The sequence below is a fragment of the Lutzomyia longipalpis genome, chromosome 3 (assembly GCF_024334085.1).
Source record: "Lutzomyia longipalpis isolate SR_M1_2022 chromosome 3, ASM2433408v1".
NCBI classification, from domain to species: domain Eukaryota; kingdom Metazoa; phylum Arthropoda; class Insecta; order Diptera; family Psychodidae; genus Lutzomyia; species Lutzomyia longipalpis.
Window position 1 is genome coordinate 4,401,085 of NC_074709.1, and position 15,696 is coordinate 4,416,780.

The 15,696-nt window shown below is 35.2% G+C and overlaps 3 protein-coding genes across 19 annotated transcripts in view; all 3 read left to right on the forward strand.

The window, feature by feature from the left end:
- Positions 1-7,791, forward strand: part of LOC129794268 (cell adhesion molecule Dscam2) — an 87,087-nt gene extending 79,296 nt beyond the window's left edge. For 2 of the 10 annotated variants that reach the window (XR_008751012.1, XR_008751013.1), the window contains exons 16-24: positions 298-689; positions 924-1,220; positions 1,355-2,065; positions 2,149-2,433; positions 2,922-3,047; positions 3,169-3,332; positions 3,755-3,884; positions 4,005-4,395; positions 5,731-5,817. Coding sequence is in view for 7 of the 10 variants with exons in the window: in XM_055835038.1 (XP_055691013.1) it covers positions 298-689; positions 924-1,220; positions 1,355-2,065; positions 2,149-2,433; positions 2,922-3,047; positions 3,169-3,332; positions 3,755-3,884; positions 3,993-4,095; positions 5,731-5,980 (2,458 nt within the window). In the remaining 3 variants the exon portion in view is untranslated. Of the gene's footprint in view, positions 1-297; positions 690-923; positions 1,221-1,354; positions 2,066-2,148; positions 2,434-2,921; positions 3,048-3,168; positions 3,333-3,754; positions 3,885-3,992; positions 4,396-5,730 lie in introns of all 10 variants that reach the window. The other 8 variants (XM_055835038.1, XM_055835039.1, XM_055835042.1 and 5 more) reach the window with 6 other exon arrangements.
- A 147-nt stretch (positions 7,792-7,938) lies between these two features.
- LOC129794249 (transmembrane protein 208) lies at positions 7,939-8,760 on the forward strand. The gene is made up of 4 exons (XM_055835012.1): positions 7,939-7,961; positions 8,027-8,185; positions 8,265-8,401; positions 8,466-8,760. Exons 1-4 carry the CDS (start codon positions 7,956-7,958, stop codon positions 8,680-8,682), a joined length of 519 nt encoding a protein of 172 aa, XP_055690987.1. The 5' UTR covers positions 7,939-7,955; the 3' UTR covers positions 8,683-8,760.
- Positions 8,761-9,876: 1,116 nt separating this feature from the next.
- The window catches only part of LOC129793736 (titin-like), a 63,441-nt gene continuing 57,621 nt past the window's right edge, over positions 9,877-15,696 (forward strand). For 6 of the 8 annotated variants that reach the window (XM_055833984.1, XM_055833983.1, XM_055833985.1 and 3 more), the window contains exons 1-2: positions 9,897-10,353; positions 12,326-12,479. In XM_055833984.1, the coding sequence (XP_055689959.1) occupies positions 10,329-10,353; positions 12,326-12,479 (179 nt within the window). In that variant the 5' untranslated portion in view covers positions 9,897-10,328. Of the gene's footprint in view, positions 10,354-12,325; positions 12,480-12,926; positions 13,027-13,757; positions 13,969-15,696 lie in introns of those variants that run through there. The other 2 variants (XM_055833981.1, XM_055833982.1) reach the window with 2 other exon arrangements.

The window sequence follows — 15,696 nt, forward strand, 5'->3', positions numbered from 1 at the left end:
ATTTTTACACAACCTCCTCAGATAACCAAAGAACTTATTTCCAAAAGATGGGAATGGTATCTTTTATATTTATTAAGTTATAGCACGAAATATAGGGCTGGGGTCGTTCAACGACCCCGCTCCGCATCTCAGAGGTTAAACTATCTAAAATCATTTAATGCCCTGAGGAAGGACCCGAATTGCCCGAAACGTAGATTCTTCAAAAAAATTTAAATTCAAAAATTTTAACCGACACAAACGGTCGCCAGTGTTGGATCCTTTAGAGATGTCTTAAACAAATTCATCCCTTCCCACCAGGTACACCCTTGTCGTCCAAGCTTTCAATCAAGTCGGCCCAGGACCACTGTCGGAACCAACAAGCGCACAAACCCTCGAAGATGTACCCGGTATGCCGCCAGAAGATGTTCGCTGTGCTGCTTTAACGTCGCAGAGTTTGCAAATTTCATGGCAACCACCACCGGCTCATCACACAAATGGCCTCCTTCAGGGGTACAAGCTCGTTTTTGAGCCTGTTCTTGATGACTTTGCAGGGACCAATGAAGACATCGAAACACGCAAAACCACCGCACAAACCACCGTCCTCACAGGCTTGCGGAAATACACAAATTACAGTGTGCAAGTTCTATCGCACACACGTATGGGGGATGGGGTACTCTCAGCTCCAACATACTGCCAAACAGAAGAAGATGGTAAGAAGTTTTATCCAGCTACCCTCCCTCCCATAATTCAGCTCTTGATTGCATTTTAATCTCAAAGCAATACGTTCAATTTTGACCAAATTGGCCCCAATATTCCACGATGGAGCTTTTTTTTTTCTTTAATATCGTACCTAAAATGCGGGGGATGAAACAACCCCCTCGAGTTATGTGGAGTTTCTTATGCACATATATAGCAAAAACCATATTGTTTGTATCTGATTGCAGCTCCGGAAGCACCAGCGGACATTAAAGTCGTTGTAAGTTCACCGCAATCGCTGTTTGTGTCATGGTTGCCGCCCAATGAGCCAAATGGGGTCATTACCAAGTACAATTTGTACACAAGGGTGGTAAATGGCCGGGAGGAGATTAACAATGAAAAGAGAAATTTACCATCGCAGCAGCTAAGTTACGAAGCAAAAGGGCTTCAGGCACATGTGGAGTACCAATTCTGGGTGACTGCATCAACACGTGTGGGTGAGGGGAAGAGTTCACGGGTTGCATCTCAAATCACCTCAAATAGGGGTGAGTGAGCTCTTTTTCCATTTAGTTAAAATTAAATTAAATGGCAATAAAAATCAGTGAAGAAGTTGAAAAGTTTGTTAAATGACTTTTATCTCTGCTGCTGCTTACTTTATAATTGGTTCGTTTTGTTTCAGTTCCAGCAAGGATTATCTCATTTGGAGGACTCGTGGTGCGAGCATGGCGTTCCTCAGTTATGCTTTCGTGCCAAGCTGTGGGACAGCCACGGAGGGAATGGCTCAAGGGTGACCTTTCACTGCGACAGAATGGATTCAACAACATGCAAATAATGGATACAGGAGAGCTTTCAATTGCTAATCTTCAGATGCAAGATTCGGGCAACTACAGCTGCCAAGTGGACAATGGCGTGGGAACGGATAGATTGACCTACAATCTCCTTGTGCAAGTACCACCAGCTTCTCCCGTGCTGTACGTCACGAGTGCAACATCGAGTAGTATTTTGATGCACTGGAAGAGCGGTAGTGCTGGCAATGCTCCCATAACGGAGTACACGCTACACTACAAACGTGCCCATGGGAGCCTAGAGGAGCTCCCATTGTCACGCCATGCCTCAAGTCATGAACTCAAGGGACTCCTCTGTGGCAGTACATATCAAATCTATCTCACGGCATCCAATAAAATTGGAATATCACCCCCAAGTACAACACTTCACGTTCGAACTCAGGGACAATTGCCGGGTATTCCGGCAACATCAGCACTTCTAGCACCGAATTCAACATCAGTCCTCCTACGGCTGCATGCATGGCCAGACAATGGGTGTCCCATTCTCTATTTTGTACTCCAATACAGATCACTTTCGGATTCGGATGATAATAAATGGATCCTAGGTAGGTGTATTGTACTATATGTTGTAGCCTCAATGCTAATGAATCCAGCATAAAAAGCATAAATTCCTCCTTTCTTCGCACAGTATCTAATGCTCTGAAACCACAACGAAAGTTCACAATTACGGGTCTCACACCATCGACACTCTATCAACTAAAGATGGAAGCGCACAATGTGGCTGGATCGTCAGATGTGGACGTTACTTTTGTCACACTGACCAAGGATGGCGATCCACCACCACCGGAATTGGTTCAGAGGGGCCATCGAACTATTGCCTTCTACAGCGACATGAAATTCATCATTCCCATCATTATTACAACATCAGGAATCATCTGCACAATGGCACTGTCTGTTCTCTGCTACAAATTCCGTAAGTTCTCTTTGCGATTCATTACGCAAAATGCTTATAAAATGAAAATTAAATTGTCTTTCTCACGATGAAAATTTGGAAAAATACGTTTATTATAAGATTCTAAACGTTAGAAAATTGTTGAATCAATCGTAAAGAAATTCTGGATTACCAATCGTTTGCTTTTAAGATTGTTTAACGTTAGAAAAGTCGCCGGTTTAAAATTCAAACTTTCTAACGTAAGAAATTGAAAGGAAGTCAATCGAGTTTGAATTTTTAAAGATTCGTGGATTATCAAACGTTAGAAATTTTCATAAAATGCCAAACGTTAGAAAAGAGACGTCAAAGTTTAGAAATAAACAGCCTAAGCTATCAAAACCTGTTAATTCAAATGCAACAGCCGTTAATAATGGCTTTATCTCAACACCTAAGACACCTAAATTGTCTTTCTTTAACCATTTTCAACATTTTCTAGCCCTTGATTAAAGCCTAATATTTCTTTATTTCAGGACAAAATAGTCGAGCTAGGAAGGAAGCTCTTGAAAATCAACACAACGCAGAAGCTCAACGGGAAAGGTACTATGCAACAATACACAAAGTAGCTCTCCAGGGACCCGGTGGAGACAAGATTCCAGGTAGAGTGAAAGAGTAACAACACAACAGTCATGCACACAACGCATTGACCCATCAACATCTCCACAAAATCATTCATACTGATTTTTTTTCTTCTTCAAATCATTGGATCACTTTTTGCAGAAACTTCCGAAGATATATCACCATATGCGACATTTCAACTTTCAGAAGCGAGCACCCTGGCACAGCCCCATCATTCGGGTCCTGCAAACACACTCCTGCACTCCTTTATGTACCACGAGCGCGCCATGACGGAGGGATGTGCATCACCACCGCCTCCAGCTGCGGTACTGCGACAACTGCATAACAAATCGCCTTATTACAATGTTGTGCGCCCCGCTCCTCAATTGGCCGTACTGATTTATGTTTCATGTCTTTTCCAAATTCACAATGCTACACTGCATCCCTTGTTACCCTGTCTAAGGATTGCCCGCCTCTTTTGCCAAAAGGTTCTGTTGAAGGGAGGATAATTTTTTTTAGAGAAGGAGCTTTTCCTAATTAAATGTTTAATTTAAATTTTCCTTCATTATGCAGAACCTTTTGTTACAAATAAGGTCTGACTTTGTGTGATGAATAAGCTTTGCTCAGAGATAGTCCAAGATTCGCAAGCATGACCAGCATGATCACGAAAGTTACTGGACTAACTCTGAGCAGCAAAAATTAAGGATACATCCTAAAGAATTTCCTTTTTCTTCATTTCCCCCAAAAGACGCAGAAAAATCGACGAAGACACTCAAGGAAAACAGAGCCAGAGAGTGAGGAATCAGATTCAGATCAGGATCAACTAACATCGAGCAGAACGGAATCTTCGAACCATTTGGAGGCAAAGATGAAGCACAGTAAGTATAAAGAGAATTTTTTTTCTTAACAAACAAATTCTTTGACTTTCTTCTTGATTTCTCTAAATGTTTGTGTAAAACTAAACGCAATGTGTGTGCACTGAAAAGAATTTCGTGCAGGTCTTATCTATCATGGGACACAGTCGAGCACATCGTCGGATTTGTCACCAATGTCAGAGCAGAAATCCCTGCCAAGACGCGGTAGATCCAGGTACCATCATCTCTATACGACAAACACGACACCACGACACAAGCCACCATCACCCGCACTCACGAATAGCACGTCACCCAATCAGTTAGCGCCCGTTGTTGTAGCGACCTCCCCTGCTCCACGTAGTAGTTGCATTGTTGCATCAAAGACACCACCAACCCGCATGCCGTCCTCCCATCACCAATTTCGCACCCCAAACCACAGAAATGCCGCAGCAGCGCGTCTTTCGCCCTCTTGTTGAGTACCCATTGATGCGTGTCTGCCTCCCCGTAGGTCATCCATTGTCTTGCTTGGAGCTAGGTAGTGTTAGAGCTTTCCTCAACTTTCTTCCTTTACCCCTCACCCCATAAATTTAGGTCTTCCATGCTTCTCTTTTCTCCATTACCTCTTCATCGAAATAAATATTGACAAATTAATAATAAAAAAAAGCTCTCTTTGAGCTAAAAATCAACATGAAAGCTTACCAGGCGTCCCCATTTATTAGTTTTGTGAAAATTCTACGTGAAATTCATGAGGGCACCGGGTCATCCTCATGTTCAATAGTATATATAAATTATTTATTGTAAACCCTGAAGGGGAGCTTTTGAACACTAAAGCAAAATATTGGTGGCTTCAAAAGAGCCTCGGGATGGTTTTGATTTTCACATGAAAATCAATTAAGCTTAATTTTTAGAGCGAGTGAATCATATGTGAATAATTTAGTAAATATTGCAGAACTGTAGGTACCTACAACAAGGAAGGAGAATTAATTAAAAACTCCTTTAGAGTGCCTCTTTAATAATCTATAAGGTTGTTCAAAGTTTCCAGTAATCGAAAAGTGATGTGAATGAACATTAATTTTCTATTTTCAAACCTTTAAAAATTCGTTAAACTTTAAATTAATATTTTTAGTTTTTACAAAACACTGAAATAAAATCTACCGAATGCAAAGAATAAACGTAAATAAATCAGGTTAACTTAAAAAGCTTTTGATTTGTTCCGCTAAACACAAGAAACAAGGGAAAATTGCAAAACGTAAAATATACGAAATTAACTCCTTAAAACGTTAGAAATCTGTAACTAGCTACGTAGCATTCTTAAAGAAATCCGTTAAAGCGCGGTAAAAATTCTTAAGCTCCACAGAACGCGAAAAATTGAAAAAAAAAATCAAGTAAAACGTGTAAAATTTGAAACTTCTCAGTTTTCCTAAATCGTATAAGAAACCTGAGACTGCTGAACTTATTTTTTCCACGTAACTTAAAAGGAAATCAAATACAAGTTCCGTTAAACCTAAAACCTCTAAAACAAGAAACCTAAATCTGTTAAAAATCACAAAATTCAAGCGACTTGGAGAAGGTTCCGTAAAACGTAATAAACCCTAAATACGTTTCGTAAAACGTAACCAAAAAGAAACTATACCTGTCGTAACCATTTTAATTGATTTGAATTTTTCTACCGTGAATTTCATTGATTTGAAATTCAACGAGAAATCGCATGGAAGACCTACAACGCCTTACCGGCCTTACCTATCCTATTTTTAATTTCTTCCTTTTCAATTTCTCTCCTTCCTTTGCTACAATGCTGTGGCGCTAAAGAAATTGCAAAAGAGTCTAAAATAGTCACATAATTCTTTCTCTTTATTTGGACAAACAATAGAGGCACAATGAGATCCCTCCTGCCACTGCAGCTGTCCGACTCCACGCCAGGAGGAGCGTCCTTCCATCAGGTTCCCATAGAAGGGGGTACACCAGATCGTCCGGAACTGTCTGAGGCTGAATGTGACATCGACACCCTAAAGAAACTGAAGTTGGGCATGCGATCATCTCTCTGGTCCCGACCAGCACCCACAAATTCCTCATCTAATCAAGTTCCAGGACACCCGTCGGATTACTCAATCGCCGTTTAACCACAGGGGAGCACACGCCGAAGGAATCAGCGTTTCTAGTTAGTTTAACAAAATATTTAAAAAGTCTTCAATATTATTGTGCCAAAATGACTATACCCATTGAAATTGAAATTGAGGGATACATGGTTTGTCAAAGACTTTTTTTTCTAATTGAATTTATATAGTTTAAACTTTTAACCGAAAAAAGTGTTTTTAAAATATTGAAAAAAAAAATTAAAATGTTACGACCGAGGCGTGAATCAAAGAAAAAAATTTTAAAAGAAAATTTACGAGTTTTATAATCAAAATCAACACGATTAACGGATGCGGAAAACCAAAAAAATTGATAGAGAAAATGTGAAATAAAATTATATTTACTCGATAAAAAAAATCTCAAAGATGTAAAAAATAAAATATTATGCAAAAAATTGAGAGTTTAGTCAATAGTTTGTAAAAAAAAGAACAAAGAACGATTGAGGAAGAAAATATTTATATTAGTAGAGTAATTTTTATACAAAACTTTGTTAAATTGTAAAAAAATTTTCTAATTCGTTAGGAATGAAAATCAAACGTAAACCGCATTATATAGAAATTGAAAAAAAAGAAATGATAGTGAATAGCTTCATCCCAAATCAAGAGAAAAAATCTTTAAAAAATTCACTTCTTCATTTTTTTTTAACGATATTTACGTCCCAGAGAAATTTTTACAACTTTTTTATCGATATGAGAACAATTTTATCCAAAAAAACAAAACAAATATTAAAAAAAAAATTGCGGAAAAAATCACTATTAAGGGGTATTTTAAAAGGAAAAAAAAAAGATATATGTAACTTATATTTCAAGACTGACTTTTTCATTGCTGTATCATTTAAAAGAAAAATGTGGAGATTAAATTTCCGCATGATTCATTTTTTTTTAGCTGAGAAGAGTGTCCGATCTGAATAGAAAATTGAATTGAATTTTCCTTGAGAAAAAAAAGGACGAAAAAAAGGTAATTTTGTGAATAATGTAGAACTATATGAATAAAAGTTATTGAACGTTGCTCCATGTCATCCAGGAATTTTAAAGAATTACAAACTGTGAGACTTATTTGAATGGAGAAGAGAATGTGAATAAAATTGAATGAGAAAACTCACAGAGACACATCGAAAGATGAAGTTTATTCTATTGTATTGATTACTTTTTCAACTGAAAATTCCTACTGTACCTACTTATTTTTCTTTCTCAATAATTAAAAAAAAAAGTTTTAATTAATTGCTTTTCATGATAAAAGCTTCAAGAATAATTTCTTTTCATTGACGACAAATCAAATTCTTTTGCTTCTTCCATTAAGAATAAATCTAACTATTGCCTTAATAAATTATTCAAATAATTGGATCCAATTTTTACATTTTTCCTTAAACAATAATTTTACATTCAAACTTTTCAAAAAAAAATGAATACCCTGTGAAAAATATTTTTAAGCCTTTCCGACAATTTTTGTTTAATCAATTCCTCCATCACCTGTCTCTATCTATAATAGATTGTGATACACTGATAAAAAAATGCGAGAATGAGAATAAAAACAATGTAAAAGTGTTAATGAAATAGAACAAAATAATGAAGAAAAAAAATATGAAGCCCCATCGATCCACAAAATGAACAAAAATAAATGAAAATAATACTGCCCGACATAATTGAAAATATATTATATTAAACATTTAAAATAGCAAAATATTTACAAAAAAAAAGAATACGTTATCAAAACTCAATCTCACTGTACATTGTATGAAAATGAAAGAAAATAATGAAGAAAATTGTTGTAAAAATAAATATTTAATTTTGAATCTTCAAACCATGTGTTTGTGTTCGTTATTCCCATCATTTTTTCAAACTTTCTGTTGATAAACCCTTTAATTGTTCACGCGGAAACCCTTCAAAGTTACTTAACACTTTCAGACTTCATGGGGCATTTTATCATTATTACTCTCTATTGAAGTTCCAACGTCATAGTGACATGGCAGTAAGTTTTCTCCTGCTTTTGCGGTTTTTGGTAAAATTTTAATATTTTTTGCAATTCTTGAATAGCCCCAACAGAAGGGAAAGCAAGCCACAAAGGGGGGGAAGCAGATTGTTGACGAAAATGTCGCCACACTCAAGTTCTACAGGAATATGGCCTTTATATCTCAAGGAGCTCACTTGATGGTTATGTTTCTCCTATCAGACGCCTATTCGGCACTCACAATTGTAAGAATATTTCAGGAAAATCTTCCTTTTAATGCCCTTTAATTGATTCCTTAATTAATTTAAATTCATTTTCATGTAGACCATGACAATATTATCGGTTGCCCTCCATATTGGTAGCTACCAGTTTATGAGTTTCATGGCAAGGGCACAGTATTCTGAATCAGGTGCCCTTATCGATAGTGGGACTGATTTGAATATGGAAGGGGGCCTAGCAGAGTAAGTGGAGAAGGAATTTCCCACCAAAGAATTACCAAAAATTAATAAATTAATCTCATTTCAGGCATGTCAAAGATTTAGTCATTTTAACATCAGGAACACAAATCTTTTCACTTCTTAGCAACTACTTTTGGCTCCTATTCCTCCTCATTCCCATTCGAGCTGTTTGGCTGCTATGGGGATCAGTCATAAAACCCTGGATGGAGCAGAAAAATCAACAGCCAGAAGTTGATGAGAAGAAGCAAAAGAAAATGGAAAGGAAAATGCGAAGGATGCGCTAAATTGAGCTTAACTCCAAACCACTTGTAAATACTTCCATATAATTTAAAAGAAATAAAAGACTTGTGAAGAAATGTAAATTAATTCTTTGCTTTAACTTTTGGTCTAACGTATTTTTATGGAGTTTTGAGATTTATTATTGTACCTTAAGAAATAATGTGAGTTTCTTTGGACATTAATAAACTGATCTCCGATTTAACACGTTGCGTCGTTAAGGTATTAGTGTAATAATTGATAATATTTTTTTACGCGACGTGTAATTAATATGAAATTGGTTTATTTCGGGTTTATCGTATTTTGATGAATTTTTCTCGGATTTTTAAAGTTCTATAAGTTTCTGGTGTTCCGTCAAACTAATATCAGAATTCTTACGGTTAAAGGATTTTTTCTTTTTATTTGTCGGGTTTTGCGGAACCGAATTTAGATTTCAAACGTTCTAGAGAGATTCTGCACGGGTCTCTCGTGTTCCGCATTGTTTTCAAAAATTTTAATTTTCGTAGATTTATTTTTGGTTTCTCGTATTCCGTTAAATTATTTTTAAATTTTCACTATCCGCGTAATTTTTTTTTAATTCCTCATACACCGATAAATATAACAAAGAAAAAATCAATTTTAGAAATCAAATCACTTTTTTATTTTTTTGAAAATTTAAATTAAAAATCGTTTAAGAAAATTAAAAAGGCAAAAAATACTTTCTTTAAAAACAATTAACGTCTTTTACAACGTATAAATAAATTTTAATCGTTATTTAACTAATAATTTAAGTCTTTATTACACGTTTCTTATAAGATAAATAAAATAAAATATAGAAACACCCTGTGCCCATAAAAAAAACGTCCACCACAATGCATAAGGAGCATTAATCGGCTGGCAAAGAATGAGGAGGAGAAAAAAAAAGCTTCTCCTTGAAATGATGATGATCCGTGACAGTGGTCCGAAGTGTCTGGCTGCTGTGTAACGTACATAAAACAAATTGGATGCATCGTGCCGAAGGTGAGGAAGAGGGAAACCCCTGGGCTGAAGAATTTTCCGCGTCTCGCCAAATTGTCGCAATATGCTGGCTACGTGCAAGGGAGACAGCATGTATCCAAAAAATGATTTTGAAATTAAATTTAGACCCGATAGCGGCGTCCGTGTGAGGTCGGGTACTCTATTTTAAATCTTCACCAGTTCTCGGGTAGGACTTATTCTCGCTCAATCGGGTTCCAGATCTCATTCGGTGTGAATGCAAAAGTGAAAATTATCCGTAAAGTGCCCAAAAGAAAAAAAAATCCTCCCAGGGTGTACTAAATCCTTGCTAAAAAAACCTCCCTTTGATTCTCACACAATCCTCGTGAATCCTTAAGGTGAAAAAAAGGTGCAAAAGATAGTGAAAGTGCGTGTGAGTGTGTGTGTGGATCTCTCACACGAGAGAAAAGGCGAAAGATCGCCGTCAGTGAAAATTTTCACCAGATAGCCCAGAAAATTGCCAAAGAGTGTGTGTGAGAAAATGTGCAAAATATAAAATTTTCACATAAGAAAATTTTCCAACGACGCAAAAAGGATTACAAATAGATGTGAAAATCCTGTGAAAACAAGTTGGATTATCCTTGTGGAGTGTTGCGCAAGGAAAGAGTGAATTTATCAACCCCGCGAGAGGATCAACAGAATGTTCCCCGAAAAAACGAATCCAGGTACATTTATTCCACCATTCCTGTCCTAATCCTGCGATCATTTGAAGAGAAAAAGGAAAAGAAAAACGAAGGAATAAAATTGAAATGTGTTCAATTAGAGTGAAAATTTTCTCATTTCGCGGAAAATTCAAAGCAATATTTCACATTTTCCACCGAACTGCGATTTAAGATTTCCGAATGGCTATTAATAGATAGCATTAAAATAATACACCGAGTATAATTAGTCGGGGAATTAACTTGAAAATACACAGAGTGAGTAAAAGAGAGGTGCGCATACGCAAAAATTTGCTGAATAAATTGCATAATAATGTTTACAGCGGCAACTTACATAGAATGCGTCGCTTGATCTTCTCAAATAGGCAGAGAGAGAGAGAGAGAAAGAGTGGGAAGTGCGAGAGGAATCCCTTGACGGGGTGCTTCAGAATTTCCCAATGTTTCCTCTCAAGTATTCTATAAATGGAACTTTTAATGGTAAATTTAATGGCGAGCATTTAGGAAGATAATTAAGAAATAGAAGATTTTAGGAGAAAATCTCTGAAACGTTAATTTTTTGTGTTTTATGTAAATTTTTATTTTTGGACCTTGTAAGACGCATAGAGTAGATTTAATAAATAGTTTTGAAACGAAAAAAATATTTAAGATCTGTAACTTTTTTAAAAATGTACTTAAAAATTATTTAAAAAAAGCATTCTGTTATAATGTTTAAATACAAAAAATACTTTAAAGATTTTTTTAATAAAAGAAATGTTCAAATAAATTAACGTCTATTAATCTTCAGAAAAAGAACAAATAAGTTTTTTTTTTCATTAAAAATTTAAAAGAAATGAATAAATTTTATTTGGCAAATACATCCTTGGCTCTTTTGTTCTCGCAAAAACTTGTTTTGGTCAATTTTAAGAAAATTATATTTCTTCAGCTTTTAACAGAGAAATCAGAAAATAAATTATCCAAAACGTCGCTATGAAACATAAAATCTTGCTTTAGTAACTCTAATCTGAATCGAATAGGAATTATTTTTTTAGGTAATTTTATGAAGCTTTCTTAACCATTAGAAACAATTTTAAAGACATATTTCTCATTTTGTCCAAATTATTATTCATTTTAAGGGAATTTTCACTCCAAGCTTGGAAAAATAAACAATTATTAATTGTTTTTACATAATTATTGCTAAAGAAAAGAATAAATGGAATTGAATTACTTTATAATTCATAGAGAAAACCTATTTTTCCTTCATTAAATCAACCTAACTCTTTATTGATGATAGAATGTTTTTCTCACTCAGAATTTAGAATAAGAAAAATTAGAATTAAAAGAATTAGATTTTTCTTTTTTTTTAATCTTTGTAAAATCTAATTCCAAAGATAGAAAAGTTAATTAGCCAAAATTTTTAAAATTTCGTTTAAGAATAATTTTCATTTATATAAGACAAGAAGTTCTAAAACTCTTCTACTAACTGAATTCATTCGAATTTTAGGAAAAAAACCTTTTTATACATTTTTTATGCACCCAAATTAAACAAAGAAAATTTTCCGAGTCAGCTATATAGCACAATGGATAAATCTGGGTTAAAGTCGCACAAAAAAAAATTTGAATGATGCACGAAATAGAGTTAAGAAGAAGAAAAATCAATTTTCCCAAAGAAATTTGATTTTATTGGTCTATGAAATGCTTGTAAAACAATTTTATATATTTTTCGTCAAATTGTAAATCACTCTTTTCTCTTTGACAAAAAAAATCGTGCAAATGTTAAATGTCTCACCAGAGATGTTGAGTTTGTGTCTCTCATCTCAATGGCCGTTAGAGAAAATCTGTCGTGACGTTTGACGCGAAAATTCCGTGTCGCTGCTTTTAACACTCTGACATCATGTTAATGGCAGTGACTCTGCTCTCAATTCTTTCATACATAAAAATAAATTTTCATTAATTATGTTGACCCAAAAAACAAGCCCTCATTGATCTTCATTCGTTGCAGATAAACTCCTCGAAGCTGAATTCAATCCCTGCTGTGCTGTTGAGTTTTCCAATGAGCCCACTGAGAAGGTTTTGTGCCCCATTGGGGGACGTGCAATCCTCAGGATTACCTTCCAGGAAACTCAGACACCAAGGGATGAAATTATTTTTACGTGGTAAGTCTTGGGGAATTGCTTCGCTATTTTCTTAATTTAAAAAAATATATTTTCTTAAAAAGGTTTGGCAGACAAATCCTTTAAGAAAAACATATTTTTTATGATTTTTATGCTGTTCCGGTGATGATTCATTTAAGCAAAGAAAAAAGCTCTTTAATATGTAGCACATTAGTGGTGTCATCACCAGCAAAATATCCCAAACATAACAACAAGACACTCTGAGAGTTGAGGATGAGAACACGAGAGAGAGAGAGAATGGAAATTCAGGGAAAACGCCACTCTCGCGGTTTTTCCGCTCAAATATGCGCGTATTGTGTTGAAAGTCAATGCGCGATCACACCGGACCTGCCACGAGTTTAAAAATAAATCCCGCGAAAGAGGTTAGAAGTGCCTTCCGTCGTGATCCGATGTTCTGAATTCAGGGGGTCAGAAGATCTTAAGCACCTCAGTACGATTTGCACGATCGAACTCTCAACAAGTTGGTGATCGCGATTTTGGGTGTGTGTGCGGGGCTTTTCCTCACAAAATCGCGCTGCACCGATCAACGGTGAAGTTCAAAAAGCTCACCTGGAGATCACTTCTTGCGTGCTTTTGAATGGGGAAATAATAAATCTAAGCTCATTCTATAGAATTCTTTTAAATAATTTTCATGAAAAAAAATCGCAGAGAGAGATCTTTGAGCTCCCTAAATCGTGTCAATTGATCAATTTGTGATCGGGGATTTTCACAATTGAATCTGCAAAAGTGTTTCAGTGGAATACAGTGCCGAGAAAAGACGTTTTTCTAAGCGGAACAGGAGCAACAGAGAAAAAAAGTCGATTTCTCAAAATAAAACGTTTATTTATAATGCTCATACCATGTTAAACTTTTTCCCATGGCATTTGCAAAATATTTTCTTCTTTGCGTAGGTGGTTATTTTGTAATATATTTTATTTTTCTCTGCAGCAAAATTCCGCATTTAAACTCTTTCGGATAAAAATACATAAATTTTTATGAATGATTTGCAAGCACATTGAACATTTTATTTGGGGTTTGTAATTAAGATTGGTAATAAATTGGGAAATTGAGTAATTAAATGAGAAAATTTGATAAATTTGTGATTTTTCTTTTGCAAGAAATAAATTTTAAGGAAAATTGTCATAGAATGAGGGAAAAAAACTCGTTGAAAATTCATTCAAAAGTGCTAGAAGTATCTTCATTTTGGTCACTTTTTACTGAAAACTCGTGAAGTGGCATAAGTAAAAATAAACGTGACGGTGAAAATTGCTAATTTTTCAGCTTTTGAACCATGAAACTTCACTCTTGTGAAAATACACCACTTAATTTCAAGTGCATGTGATTTTCTTTGATTTTTCTCAACAAACAAAACGACAACGTAATAAAGGACAGACAAAGCCATGGGCAATAACTGTAGCAGTTGTTGCAAATGTGATGGGACAAATGGGAAAACCACAGCCCTATCATCGGGATCATCAATCTACAGGAAAAGGTTTATATACTTCTTTTCAAGCCTCGCTCAATGAAAAAAAAATTAAAAGAATTTCCTGGATAAGATGAGGAAAAGTTATATTTTTAGCGAAGTAAAAAATCTCCTTATGTTCTCAATAAATGTCCACCATGATCAAATGCTGAGAAAAGAAAAATCTCTCAGAGTTGTTTTTCTTCTTATATATTCTTTCAGACGATGAGAGATAGGAAAATATATAGGCAGCAGCAGAGTGTTGGAATTTTCAGTGAATAAAAAGTAATATTAAAAGCAACTATGGGGGGGATCGTAAAATTCAATGAAAATTCGTTTAGCAATTTCACACGCAACGATGAGATTGAGAGGAAAAGCTCTCGTGGTTTCCTTTTCGACGAGCAAATAGAACTTTGAGCTCTGATGATTATTAATTTAGATGCCAAATGCAAACATTTCAATGTATTTTTGGTATTTTCATTAAACATATACTCCGATTGGCGTAGACAAGAATCTGCCCGCGATCTGGGAAAGAAGAATTTCCCTCTGCCAAACAAATGAAAATTATGGCAAAAAGTGAAACACCTTCCAAAAATTTCTCATCAATAAATCGTCATGGGGAAAATATGGTGTCTCCGCCGCAAGGAATTTTATTATTTTATTCACATTGCGTTGGTGAAGAAGCGTCTCCACCACAGTTCAAACCAGACACACGCGAGGAACGTTGTGTGACAAAATTAATTCGAAATTATTAATGTGTTTTGGCACCACAAAACCCAACCATTTTCCATGGCTCTATTTTTGTGCGAATGAAAAGCCAACTCTTAGCACCAAATGAATGGGCAAGAGTGAGAAAATGGTTAATGTTTGTGGAAAGCGCTGACACAAAAATGCGGAAACTGCGTAAATTCAACAAATCCACAAGGAAATTCTTATGCACAGTTCTCAACTTGTGCACAGAGAATTTTCCTTTAAAATGAAAATATCATTTTGCATAAATTGACATTTTCCTCGTAAATCCCATTGAGATTAACAATGCAGAGAACTTTCCTGCAAATGGACCAAGATTATGAAAACAGACATTGATTGAAAATAGTTTTCGTTGCACTTGGACCGTGGCCAATCCTCCTACAAGAGGCGTGCGTGACTACTCTGTAGACGCACCTCTTGACCAGCTGTTTAGAGTCACTCTCTTTTCTCTCAAATTTAGAAAATCATGACGACACGAAACTCTCTCAACACACGCACGAGAAACATAATTTTCAAGGAAAAGCTTTTGGGACAATGATTGCACAATGCAGTGAAAATTAAAAGAAAATTAACTGAATTATGTAATGATGAAGATACTCACGAATTTGAGAGAAAACTAAATATATTATTCTAAATTTATTACGTGTGTCTAAACGTCCTTAAAGTAACATTAATTTAATTCTATATAATTAATGGAAGTTGACTAAAGCGAGAATTATTTGTTGCTAATTCAATCTTCTTAATTTATCATTGTAATTAAATTAGAAAATTTGATTTTCTTCTATAAAAGATGAAGGAATTTATAAAGATCAAATAATTTTTAGTACATACGTTAAGGCAGGGGCTAGAAACAAAACCTTCCTACATGATTTTACTGAAAGATTTTTCTACATATTTGAGACGAAAATACTCCAGAAAAAATAAATTTCTGAAAAAGAAAATTCGGATAAAATACAAGAGAAATACTTTCATAGAACTTTTTATAAAAATTTAGGACAAAATTTTAGT

What these genes read in the sequence shown, in the direction of transcription:
- LOC129794249 (XM_055835012.1), top strand. An exon ending in CCTATTCGGCACTCACAATT is followed by an intron (nt 8,186 to 8,264) that starts GTAAGAATATTT and finishes ATTTTCATGTAG; the next exon opens with ACCATGACAATATTATCGGT. An exon ending in ATGGAAGGGGGCCTAGCAGA is followed by an intron (nt 8,402 to 8,465) that starts GTAAGTGGAGAA and finishes ATCTCATTTCAG; the next exon opens with GCATGTCAAAGATTTAGTCA.